The sequence below is a fragment of the Carlito syrichta genome, unplaced genomic scaffold (assembly GCF_000164805.1).
Source record: "Carlito syrichta isolate Samal-C Ts95f unplaced genomic scaffold, Tarsius_syrichta-2.0.1 Scaffold308888, whole genome shotgun sequence".
Classification (NCBI taxonomy): Eukaryota; Metazoa; Chordata; class Mammalia; order Primates; family Tarsiidae; genus Carlito; species Carlito syrichta.
The window spans coordinates 677,174-690,171 of record NW_007252984.1 but is presented as its reverse complement, the minus strand read 5'-3'; the positions used below and the strand labels follow the sequence as shown (position 1 = coordinate 690,171).

General features: G+C 50.4%; 1 protein-coding gene across 7 annotated transcripts in view; it reads left to right on the top strand.

Annotated features, from left to right (window-relative positions):
• IGF2BP2 (insulin like growth factor 2 mRNA binding protein 2) overlaps window positions 1-12,204 on the top strand; it is a 179,997-nt gene extending 167,793 nt beyond the window's left edge. For 6 of the 7 annotated variants that reach the window (XM_021716734.1, XM_021716733.1, XM_008066347.2 and 3 more), the window contains 4 exons: window positions 4,286-4,360; window positions 6,926-7,057; window positions 8,891-9,004; window positions 10,387-12,204. In XM_021716734.1, the coding sequence (XP_021572409.1) occupies window positions 4,286-4,360; window positions 6,926-7,057; window positions 8,891-9,004; window positions 10,387-10,479 (414 nt within the window). In that variant the 3' untranslated portion in view covers window positions 10,480-12,204. The remainder of the gene's footprint in view (window positions 1-4,285; window positions 4,361-6,925; window positions 7,058-8,890; window positions 9,005-10,386) is intronic. The other variant, XR_002482437.1, reaches the window with a different exon arrangement.
• The last annotated feature ends 794 nt before the right edge of the window (window positions 12,205-12,998 follow it).

Sequence of the window (12,998 nt, the reverse complement as noted above, 5' to 3'; positions counted from 1 at the left end):
CTTGACCTATGGAAATGGCTGTGAGAGTGCGGACGTGGCCCAAGCAATGGACCCACATCCTGCTGGGTGAGGCTGTGTGGCAGATCGGCAGAGAAGCTGAAAGGGAGGGATTATTCGACCCTGGTCCTGCTCCAAGCCCAGCTATCGGCTCTGACTCATGGGCAGAATGCTGAGCGCGCCCCGAACCTCATGAAGCACTTTCGGAAACAGAGTTTCCGTTGTTACACAAAATAATTTGCTGCCATGGGACAACCTGGAATTCTGAACAAGAAGGCTCATGACTTGGAGAGAAAGAATGCTTGCACTTTCTCCCCAAGAAGAGCTGGAATTTCTTCCACAGCAAGTGTGCTGGAGAGAAAACAAAAACAAAACATTCTGAGCAGCACAGACCAAGGATTGCAGTGAGACCGTAAAAGTAATGGGGTTTTTTTTAGTTGGAGTCTCACTCTGTCGCCCAGGCTGGAGTACAATGGCACGCTCACAGCCACCCCAGCATCAACCTTCTGGGCTCCAGTGATCCTTCCGCCTCAGGCTTCCAAGTAGCGGGAACTATAGGTGCACGCTACCATGCCCGGCTAATTTTTTGATTCATTGTAGAGATGAGGTCTCACCAAGTTGCCAGGCTGTTCTCGAACCTGTAGGCTCAGGCATTCCCAGCACCTCAGCCTCCCAAAGTGCTGGGATGACAGGCTTGAGCCACCGCACCTGTCCCGTAAAAGTAACTTTAGTGAATCATTTTCCCTCTCAAGCCTCGGTTATCCCACCCACAGAGTGGGCACACTGCATGTGAGCCCTGAGTTGGGGGGGGCCTTTGTACCAAGCAGACTCGCTTCGGGTGAGACACTGCCTACGTACAGATAGGCAGGTGCTGCTCCACCCACATGGGTGGGCTATGTCAAGTGTGGAAAACCACTGGGCTGGCTGCCGCTTTGGGGCCTGTCCCAGCATTCAGTCCTGAGATGCCACGGAGGACATAGGACGAGACCATTTCAACAGAAAGGAACTTAAGACATCGTCTTATTAAATCCCTCTTTTGGGCCAGACACGGTGGCTCATGCCTATGACCTTAGCACTTAGGGAGGCCGAGGTGAAAGGACTGCTTAAGCCCAGGAGTTTGAGACCAGCCTGGGCAACATAGTAAGACCTCGTCTCTACAAAGAAATAAAAAAGTTAGCATGGCACGGTGGTGCACACCTGTAGTCCCAGCTACTCATGAGGCTGAGGTGGGAGAATTCTTGAGCCCAGGAGGTGGAGGCTGCAGTGAGCTGTGATCATGCCACTGTCCTCCAACCTGGGCAACAGAGTGAGACTCTGACTAAAAAAAAAAAAAAAAAAAAATCCCCCTTTTGTTCAGCTGAGAAAAGTGAGATCCAGAGAGTGCAGGGATGTAGTCAAAGCACATAAGTGGCAGGACTGGCTCTCAGCTAGAACGCTTCTGACCTCGAGACGTGGAACATCTCCTGGGTCAGCCACAGTGGGAGCCCTTCCTTTACTGTTGGCTGTGAGGGCGGTTCATTGACTTGTCCCAGGCCAAGCTGAGAAATGTGAGAGCTGATGTCCTCCTGGGTTTTCCTACTTCTGGCCCGGTGGTCTCTCCTCCGTAGCAACCTGACTGCTGTGCTGGAATCACTCCCAGCAGGGCCTTTAGGAGAACGAGAGAGAGACCAGGCAGTCCCATGGGCTCCATCGCCCAACACCCCACGAACAAAGCCCAGCAAGGTTCGGTGGAGACAGGTCACTTTGCTCTGACCTCTGTGATGGGCAGAGATGGCAGGGCTAGCCAGACAGACAGGATGGCTCTGCAGCCTGGGAATGCCGGGGGATTTTTCCTGGGGGCCCACAGCCTTCTTCCAGCAGCCCTCCTCCCCCAGCTCCTGACTCTCTTCACAGAATCGTGAAGAGGAAAGAAAACCAGAAAAGCCAAGTATTTGGAAGGAAGTTTCCTAATTCTTAAAATCAGTCTGGTTTTTGCTAGATTCTCTTTATCTCGGCAGGTCAACGAAAGCATGTCTCTAAAGCAAGATGGATGATCTCACTAACTCTGGAGGTCCCCCTGCCCCACTGTTTCTGCTTTACCAGTCTTTAGGGGCTGTAATTCAAGGTATATTTGATGCTACCAGGCAGAGGGAGAGAGCTTCACAGAGTGTAGGAGGGGAAGGGCTGAGCTGAGCCCTGGGAGTTGCACCCCAAGAGTTGCTTTGCTGGGAGTCGCGTTTCCATCACCTCCTTTCCTGCAGAACACGTGGTCAGCAGGCTCCCAGATACCACACGAAATTCAGCCCAGTGTCAGCCACGGACACCCAATTCCTGCTCCTTCCTCCATTCTCAGCTTACCCTGTGTTTCTTGGCAGTCATCTCACCTCTCTGGGTCCCATTTTCTTCCGGCATAAAATGGGGTCCTCATTTCTGTCCTTCAGAAGGAGCGTGCCTGTGGGATGCCGTTCACAACCATCGGGACTTCTGGTCTGTGCTGGTGACTCTCGGGCAGTAGAGTCGTCAGAGGCATCTTTTAGGATCCAGGCATCTGAACAAGGCAGCCTGCAAGTCACCAGGAGGCAGACAGTGATGGCAGCACTGATTTAGTCAACGTGAATCATGAGTCAGCCTTTCGCCCTTCGCTTCGGGGTTGATTTAGGAGCTGGGAGCCACATGGCCACAATCTGCTCTCTCTTATTTACTCTCTGAGATAAGGACTGAGTTTAATGCCAGCTATGGATCTCGAAGTGGAGGCAGGAACTCCTGCCAGCCGTCTCAAGGGCCAGTCTTGGTGCAACCCCTGGACGCACTGAGATTTGTGTTTCTGGCCAAGGCCACTGCCAAGCAATGGCTGTCCACAGCAAAGGGAGGTTGCCCGGGAAGCTCAGTTGTTGATCTGCTGTGTCTCACATTCATCCTCATACCACAGAGCAATCAAGGCCAGGGGATAAACTCTTTACAGGTGTAGGGGTTCTGAAGGGGTTCCTGCTGACAGAGTGGGGCGGGGGTCAGAGCATGCCTTGGCTGAGCATTCACCATACAGCTGGGACAGCAACACTAGAGCAGAGGCCTGTAGATGGAACCGGCAGAATTAAGGCCAGTGGAAGTGGAATCTTGAGGAGCCAAGATTGAGACTCCAGCCAAGACTGAGGAATGCATAGGTGCACCCCCGATGGTGAATCCCTTCGTTCTGAACTCATCTCCTCAAGCCTCCATCTCAGGAGGGGCACCTCCCCTGCACCCCCGGGGATGTTTTGCCTTAGAACACTGTGACCCTGTAATTGGCCGTGTTTCCTTTTTTGATATTTGTTTCTGAAAAGCTTTAAATGGCATCTGTGGCCCACCTGGGCAGGTGTGCATGCCCTCACAAGATGCATGTGTATACTGACCTCACTCTTGGCTCCCTCTGACAGTCCTAAGTGCCTAGTGTGCCGTCAGTGCATTTTACTTTTAATTAAGTTTAATTGTGCTATAATTTGCTAATTAAGTCTTAATTGTGCATTCATTTTTAAAGCTACCTTACTGTTTTTTGGAATAAGGTGGGGTGTGTGAAAACAAGTATATAATAAGGTTGTTCTGTAACAGAAATGTTTGCTTTGTCCATGTTTGAGTTGTGTCACAAAAGAACTCAGACTCACAGAAAGCGAGAGGTAGGAGGAGATTTGGAGTTTGCCTGGTCCAGCCTCCGTGTTTCAGAGGGGAGGGGATGAACCGAGGCCTGGGGAGAAGAGAGATTTGCAGAGCCAGGACCACAGCCAGGTGCCCTCCTTCCTGCTCGGGGCTGCTGTATTTGGGACCCATTTGCCACGGAGGAGGCAATCGTGACCACACCTGCTCTAACTCAGTTGTCACCTGCAGCCACCTGCCTGTATAGCTGAGAATAAGAACCAGGGTTACCTTTCCCACAAACTAGACTCCAGTTGAACTCCTTTGTGGACAGCCCTTCCTTCCCTCTGGGCCCTGGGCGGGTCGGCAGAACCTGTCCCTCCCTCTTGCTAGTGCTGTTGACTCCCTAGTTAGTTCCTTAAAACTTGGCTTGGGGTTTTGAGGTCCATCACTGCTGGTGCTCGGGGTGGTAACTACTGACCTGCTTCTGACTCTCCTTGGGTGGCCAAAGACCCGAATGTGATACTGAGCAAGATGGGTGTACTTCCTAAGACCCAGGGTGGGGGCAGCATGGTGTCAGAGAGCACCAGGTACAGTGACAGAAGCAAGCCCTTTTGCCAGTGTGCATGCCACCTGCTTAGACGAGGAGGGCTTGGGGGATGCAGCCAGGCGTCAGCATCTTTCTCTTTCCTGTGAACCGCAGATTGCCCCTGCAGAAGGCCCAGACGTCAGCGAAAGGATGGTCATCATCACAGGACCCCCTGAAGCCCAATTCAAGGTTAGTGCCAAGGGCCACTGTAGCCCTACAGGCTCTGGGCACAGGGCAGCCACCTCCCAAGGCATGTTCAGGGCTCTTCCATGGAGGCCCAGCCTCCATTTCCCTTATGCTGCTACTCACTAGTCAGAGCCTCGCCCTTTCTTTCCCACCTCGGGGCCACGCCTTCTTCATGTCTACAGAAAGGAAGTCCTCTTTCCCTTCCCTCCTGTGGAAGAGTAGATCGTCCATTGGTGCCCAGGTCAAGTGGCACCTCCTCTGGCATCACTGGGATCCCTCAACAATGATTTTGAGGACCGGTGTCTCAGACCCTGCAAGCCGTGGGGCACCAACGGGAATGTGAGGAGAAATGGCATTAAGTTGGACCTTCTTTGGTGAGGTGTGTTGTTTTGCTTTTGCCTTTTATTCCCCCCAGGAAAATTATTGAGTTTTCTAGAAGTCAGAAGCCTTTATTTATAAAAATGCGATCCTTATTATTAAAAATATTTAAAATTTAGCTGAGAAGATAAAATTAACACATGTGGAACCATCCAAAAACAATAACCAGCCAGACATAGAGGCTTACCCTTACAATTCTAGCTACTCAGGAGGCCAAGGTGGGAGGATCACTTGAGGCCTGGAGTTCAAGTCCAACCTGGGCAATATAGCAAGACTCCATCTCTAAAAAAATAGGGCCAGTTTGGGGTCAGGGGCAGTGGCTCACACCTGTAATCCCAGCACTTTGGAAGCCAAGGAGGATGGATTGCTTGAGCCTAGTTCGAGACCAATCTTGACAACATGGCAAGACCTCGTAATCTCTACAAAAATAAAAAAGTAGCCAGCTGTGGTGGTGCATGTCTGTAGTCCCAGCTGCTTGGAAAGCTGAGACAGAAGGATCACCTGAGCCCTGGAGGTCAAGGCTGCAGTGAGCTATGATCATGCCACTGCACTCCAATCTGGGAAACAGTAAAGCCTTGACTCAAAAACAAATAAACAAATAAATAAAACCAGTAACCCTTCAACTCATGAATGGTTAAATGTGGCATATCCATACAAAGGAATATTATTCAGCCATAAAAAAGAATGAAATGCTGATGTATACTATAACACATTATGGATGAACCTAGAAAATACTATGCTAGCCGGGCTCGGTGGCTCAGCCTGTAATCCCGCGCCTTTGGGAGGCTGAGGTGAGTGGATTGCCTGAGCCCACAGGTTCGAGACCCACCTGGGCAACGAGACCTCATCTCTACAATAAATAAAAAAATAAGCTGGGCGTGGTAGTGCATGCCTGTAATTCCGGCTACTTGGAAGGCTGAGGCGGAAGGATTGCTGGAGCCCAGTAGGTCGAGGCTGCGGTGGCCAGGAGCAGCCACTGCACTTCAGTCTGGGCGACAGAGTGAGACTCCAACTCAAAAAAAAAAAAAAAAATACTATGCTAAGCAAAAGAAAAGAAGTCAGACCCAAAAGGCTACAAACAATATGATTCCACTTACATGAACTGTCCAGATAAGGTAAATCCATAGAGACAGAAAGTAGGTGAGTGGTTGCCAGGGAACAGGAATAAGAAAGAATTGGAACTAACTGCCTATAGGCACGAGGTTTTGGTGGGGGAAATGGGACAGAAAGGTTCTGGATGGATAGTGTTGATGGTAGTGACCATTGAAGTATACACTTTAAAATGATGAATTTCAGATTATCTGAATCATATATCAATTTTCAAGTTAAAAAACAAGCCGGGCTTAGTGGTTCAGCCTGTAATCCTGCGCTTTAGGAGACTGAGGTGAGTGGATTGCCTGAGCCCGCGAGTTCAAGACCCGTCTGGGCAACTTGGCAAGACCTCATCTCTACAATAAATCAAAAAATTAGCCGAGTGTGGTAGCACGCACCTGTAGTTCCAGCTACTTGGAAGGCTGAGGAGAAAGGATCTCCAGAGCCCAACAGGTCGAGGCTGCGGTGGCTGGGAGCGTGCCACTGCACTCCAGTCTGGGCGACAGAGTGAGACTCCAACTCAAAAAAAAAAAAAACCAAAAACAAACAAAAAAGAACATTGTAAGCTATAGTTCTGTTTCATTAAAAAAGAAGAACAATAGCCTCCTGGGGAGGAGAGGAGAGGAGGCATGGGCTCATGGTGTTAGACTGGGACATCAAAAAGCAAGATCAGAGTCATCAGATACCATCACCACACCCTCCCGAGTATGCTTGAATAACTTGAGGTCCAAGCCTGTCTGGCGGGAGTTAAGAATCCCCTGAACAAATGGAGTCCATCAAGCAAAGGTTTATAGGTTCTAGGAATATGGAAATGAGACATACCTCACCTGTACCCCTGACCCTGACACACAGCTTCCCAGAGGGGATCACGTGCAAACCATGCAAACACAAGAGAGCCCACACACATTTTTAGGTGGGGGTCCTAGAAAAATGTGTGGTGGGAGCAGCACCTTCCATGGCCATGGGGTAGCAGAGCCTGCTGTGTGCCTGGCCCCAGGGAGCCTGGGAAGGGGAGTGTCTCCAGGGCCCTTAGCACTGGTAGAGTGGTTGGCTGCCAGCCGACTATTGAGAGTCACCAGTCCCGTCTTGCTTTCTCAGGCCCAAGGACGGATCTTTGGGAAACTGAAAGAAGAAAACTTCTTCAACCCCAAAGAAGAAGTGAAGCTGGAAGCCCACATCAGAGTGCCCTCTTCAACAGCTGGCCGGGTGATCGGCAAAGGCGGCAAGACCGTAAGTGTGTTCCGGGCTCGCCTCGTCACCTGGGTCGCGTTCCCTGCCCTGGCCTTGCTCAGCTCCCGCAGACCCTCGCTGGCTTCTTCTCTCGCAGCATATGCTCGGGGTCTTGGGCTGACGGACTAACTCCCCTGGCATCTGAGCCCTTTGAGGCATGAGGACAAAAACATAATCAGCATCACTCTAGAACCTGGGGCCCCGAATCCACAGTGCTAAGCTTAGCACCAAAAACAGCAGGTTCCTATGCCCATGCTGGTAAATGAAGGTCTCCGCCCCCTGAAGACAGGAAGACTGTCTTCTGCCCCCTTTAAACCTACACGTAGCAGCCAGTAAAATGGTAAGTGGAGGTCCCACCCAGAGTGTTGCTAGCCCATCTGACAGACCACTGCTTTGTGTGACTTTCATGCTCAGACCTGCAGGGTCTAGGCACCTGCATTCTTTCTTGATTCTTCAGACTCTCCTGCCAGAGGCCTTCAGGGGCTCTAACCCGCCCTCCTCCGGATCCCATCTTCTGGCTATCTCTCAAACCTGGCGTATCTGCTAGACGGGAGCTAGGGTGGTGGGCAAGAAGGAAATAGTGTATTAATGATCTACATTTTCAACCTGAAGGTGCCAGAGCATTAACTTTGAGCCTGCAGGAATGAGCAGGTGGTCTGTCAGACACAGGTGTGTTCTGGAACAAGATTTGCCCACCTGGGTGGGAGATGACCCCTGAGACATTCCAGTATAACCTAGTGCATGATGGCAGAGTGGCCATGTTGGGTGGCAGGAATGTGGGTGGGTCTCCAGAGTCCTGAGGGAGTGTGGGTATGTATATGTGTGTGTCTGCTATTTTTGTAAAGTTCTTTACATGGAAACTTTTAGAGAACACAACCAAGTTCTAGATACAATGAGTCCTCTTTAAGAAGAAGAGTAAACTTGTGTGGAATGCATGTGCCTCTCTGTATCCAGGAAAGCAGTCTACACTCCAGGGCCCATATGCCAAACTCTGGGCCGAGGTGGAATAGAGTAGGCCAGAGAAAGCAGGTGGTCCCAAGGGAGTGGGATCCTGAGCCCTCCTGTGTCGTGTTTGGCTCTGTCAGAGCCAGTCACTGAATCTCTGCATCCCCTAGAACTATAAGCTGTCCACCAGGCACATGCTGACCCTACCTGTGAGCTCAGTGTCATACTGGGGGGCCAATGGTAGGGCAGGAACCCCCAGAAAGTACACAGCCATGCTGGGAAGCAGCCCAGGGAGGCAGTGAGGGGTAGTAAAGGCAGGAAATGTCATGAGATGAGGGAGATCAGCTTGAAGACTTCACGGAGGAGGTGACCCAGGGTGGGATCATGTGGCAGGAAGAAAGGACAACAGTCCAAGGCTAGGCACAGCATAAGCAAAGGCCTGGGGGCAGGAATGGAAATGCAGAGCAGGGCCAGAGTGAGAGGAGGAGTGACTTTGCTGAGTCAGAGGAGAGGAGGCATGGGCTCATGGTCAGCACCCAGAAGATCATGTCTAGGAAGAGGGAGCTTCCTACATTGGACCTGGGATCACTGTGGGCGTGTGCAGACCTGCATCAATGGGAACTCCAGGATGAGAGAACTCTATCTCAGAAGCAGCCCCGCAAAGCCAGGACCCGACTTCCTCTCCCTGCATTGAGCCTCCCCGGGCCCAACCCAGCATGGCCCCACATGCCGGGGCAGGGAAGCCCCCAGGAGTGTCCCGGACAGAAGGCAGGGAGCAAGGATGCAGCCTCCTTGCCCTCCCCCACTCCCCTCTTCCCCTCCCTCCTGAGCCAGCCATGTCAATGGGGAGGGCACCCATCCAGCCCACTGCCTTCTCTCCCTCCACAGGTGAACGAACTGCAAAACTTAACCAGCGCAGAAGTCATCGTGCCTCGTGACCAAACGCCAGATGAAAATGAGGAAGTGATCGTCAGAATTATCGGGCATTTCTTTGCTAGCCAGGTACCTGTGCCGTAAGGGCCCTGTCTCTCCTGCCAGTCTCTTTCAGTTCAGCCTAAGCTACTGGTGGCTTGTGGGTTGGCCCCGGGCCCTGACACACCCTTCCCACCCCACCCCCATGGATCCTCTCCCTGGTTCTTCCTGGCTCTTCAGAGATTGCACACAGGGCAGGGGACATTGTCTCATTCCTTCTCTCCACTGCCACCCCAGCGCGCTAGGAGCTTGAGGAAGAGTGTCCTACTGTTCTGTTGAGTTAAGCCCAAGCAAAGCTGAGCAAGTTCCTAGCTCCACAGTGCCTCAGAGCAAGGTCTCGGCTTCCCTCACCTCCCTGCAGGAAGCCACAGCCAGACGAGCCCACCCTCTGGAATTTCCAGGCAGAATCTGAGCACCTCTTGGGTGCCCACATCTCACTGTGAAAACTTAAATGCTCATGGCTAGATCCTTGTTTCTCATCTCTCCTCTCCTCCATCTCATTACACCCTGCCTTATCCAACACCACACCTCCACACAGCTGCTTCTCTCTCTTTGGGAAAGGCCAGTGCCTGCCACAGTTTGGCTTGGTCCTGCTTGATGCTTTTGTTGGTTTTGTTTTGGGAGAGAGCAAACCTGGTCTTTGTCCTAAACCAGCAAAGACAAACGGTGTAAGCTGATGTGGGAGGTTTGTGTCAGCAGTCAGCCTGCACTCCCAATGCCTATGCCTGAACCAGGAGACCTGATGGTCCAATCCAGGAAAGGGGACCTGCCACACTGCTGCCGCCTACCCCCAATGACCTTTGAGATTCCCACCTGGGTCTCCAGCAGTCAGCCCTGGCCACGCCCACCTCTGCTGTCTCCTGTCTCAGTTCCTGGGTGCTCTGGGAATGCATCTAACAGCCTTCCTGCAGGAGCTCCCTGTGGTGCAGTGCAGTGCTGAGCTAGGCATGGGGTCGGGTGAGGGTTCACGTGTGTGCCCCAGCTGTTCAGGGTAGAAGGTCTGGGCCCAGTTTTTCCCTCCCTCCCGTCCATTTTCTGTCCGTTTGCCGGCCACACACGATGTTCCTTCTAGCCATTGTAGAGGTGAGTGGGGCAGCACTGGGGCCAAGGGGGCACTGTCTGCCCTCCGGAAGGCCACCTGCTTTCGTTTTCTGACCTGTGCATCCAGCAATGAACCAGAGTTGCCAGGTCCCACTCCCTTTCCCTCCACCCAGCAACCTCGGGGTGGGTGGCAGGGAAACCGCTCCCCCTTACTTAGAGAAGGCTCCAGAGTAAGGCACCTGGGGAGTAGATGACACTTCTCCGAGCACACATCCTTCTTCCCCCAGTCCCAGACCCCCCTTGCTGCCTGTTCTCAGAACTGGGTTCCTTTTTTCCCCTGTTCCCCCTCTCCCTTCTCTCCCTTGCTGCAGACTGCACAGCGCAAGATCAGGGAAATTGTACAACAGGTGAAGCAGCAGGAGCAGAAATACCCTCAGGGAGTCGCCTCACAGCGCAGCAAGTGAGGCTCCCACAGGCACCAGCAAAACAACGGATGAATGTAGCCCTTCCAACACCTGACAGAATGAGACCAAACACAGCCAGCCAGATCGGGAGCAAACCAAAGACCATCCTGAGGAATGAGAAGTCTGCAGAGGCGGCCAGGGACTCTGCAGAGGCCCTGAGAATCCTAGGAGCCCGGGAGGGGGCGGGGAAGGTCAGTCAGGTTTGCCAGGACACTGGGCACCAGCCCGGCCTCCTGGCCGCCCCCCAGGGCTTCTGCAGGCTTCCCAGCCATCCACTTCACCATCCACTCGGATCTCTCCTTACTCCCACGACGCTATCCCTTTTAGTTGAACTAACATAGGTGAACATGTTCAAAGCCAAGCAAAATTCACACCCTTTTCTTTTTTTGTGGCAAATTGTCTCTGTACATGTGTGTACATATTAGAAGGGAAGATGCTAAGATTCGTGGCCTGTGGGTTACACGGGAGCCTGCGGCAGTAATATATTCTAGAAATAATATATCGAATAACTCAACTAACTCCAATTTCTAATCAAGTATTTTTTTTTTCCTTTTTGAAGAGAAAGCAGGCTTTTCTAGACTTTAAGGAATAAAGTCTCTCTTTGGGAGGTCTAACGGCGTAGAGAGGAGCGTTAAGGCCACCCACACAAAATTCCCCCCGAGGGAAACCTCGCGGGAAGGACACTTCACAGCAGTTCTGGATCACCTGTGTATGTCAGCAGAAGGGATACCGTCTCTCTGAAGAGGAAACTCTGTCTCTCTTCACGTCTGTCTAGCTCATACACCCATTTCTCTTTGCTTCACAGGTTTTAAACTGGTTTTCTGCATACTGCTATATAATTCTGTCTCTCTCTGTTTATCTCTCTCCTTCCCCCATCCCCTTCTTCTCCATCCCCATTCTTTTGAATTCCCTCATCCCTCTGTCTCAGTCCCCTGTATCTATGCACCCCCCCAGGCAAAGCAGTGCTCTGAGTATCACATCACACAAAAGGAACAAAAGCGAAACACACAAACCAGCCTCAACTTACACTTGGTTACTCAAAAGAACAAGAGTCATGGTACTTGTCCCTAGCATTTTGGAAGAGGAAAACAGGAACCCATCAAACCAACCCATCAGCCAAACAAAGAAAAATTCCACAACGAAAGAATGTATTTTGTCTTTTTACATTTTGGTGTATAAGCCATCAGCAAAATGATTTCTTTCTTTTAAAAAAAATATGGAGGAAAATAGCAATTTACACAAGGTCGTTGGCCCAGGGCGTTAAATTTACAGATTTTTTTAACGAGAAAAACACACAAAAAAAGCTACCTCAGGTGTTTTTTACCTCAGCACCTTGCTCTTGTGTTTCCCTTAGAGATTTTGTAAAACTGATAGTTGGAGCATTTTTTTATTTTTTTAATAAAAATGAGTTGGAAAAAAAATGTCAACTGCCAGCCTGGAGAAGGTGACAGTCCAAGTGTGCAACTGTTCTGAATTGTCTTCCGCTAGCCAAGAACCTCGATGGCCTTCTTTTGGACAAACCTTGAAAATGTTTATTATATTAAAAAACGATAAAAACAGAGAGAGAAAATATTGGAGATGTCCTGAATTTCAATAGGGTACGCGCCATTAGGGCTTTTTGCGCTAAAGGATGAACATGTACTGGTTTATGTGAACAAGCCATTTTACCACCAGACTGCAATGCCAGTTTCCTCTACTGCAAACAGTGTTCTGTGACAAAAAAAAGAAAAAAAAAAGAAAAAAAATATATCCAGCTAACAAGATCCTAGTGTCTTGGTCTCTTATTTTACTAAGCATTGCCTCATCCCAAAGTGTCCGCTGAGTGGTATCTTCAGCGTCAGCTGAGTTCCAGCTTGGGAAACTGGGGTGGCACATATGAGGATCTGGGGAGTTATTCTGAGGAGGCTGGCTCTGTCCAGAAAGGTCTTTGGGAGAAGCAAAACTGATGTGTGGTTCTCAAAGTGCGATCCACAGACCAGCAGCACCAGTTATCATCTGGAAACTTGTTAGAAATGTTAATTCTTGGGATCTACTTGAATCAAAAATTCTGGGGGTGAGACCCAGCATCTGTGTTTCATCAGGCCCTCCAGGTGATCTCTATACATGGCAAAGTTTGAGAGCCACAGAACAGGAGGGATGAGACAACCATAAATCAATCTTAGCTGGAGAAGACCAGTCTCTATTGTTCAGAGCTTCAAGCCTGGCTGTGGAAAGTTTGTTTTTATGTGGAGGAAAGAGAGATAATAATATATCCAACAATTCAAGGTAAGAAGTACTTCACTCCTCCATGGGAAGCTCATTTTTAAGTGCAGGCATACCTCAGAGATAATTGTGTGTTTGGTTCCAGACCACCACAATAAAGCAAATATTGCAATCAAGGGAATCGCACAAATGTTTTAGTTTCCCAGTGCCTATAAAAGTCATGGTTACACTATAGTGTATCAAGTGTGCAATAGCATTATACCTAAAAAAGTCAATGTACCTAAGTTTTAAAATATTGTGGGTCAGGTGTGGTGGCT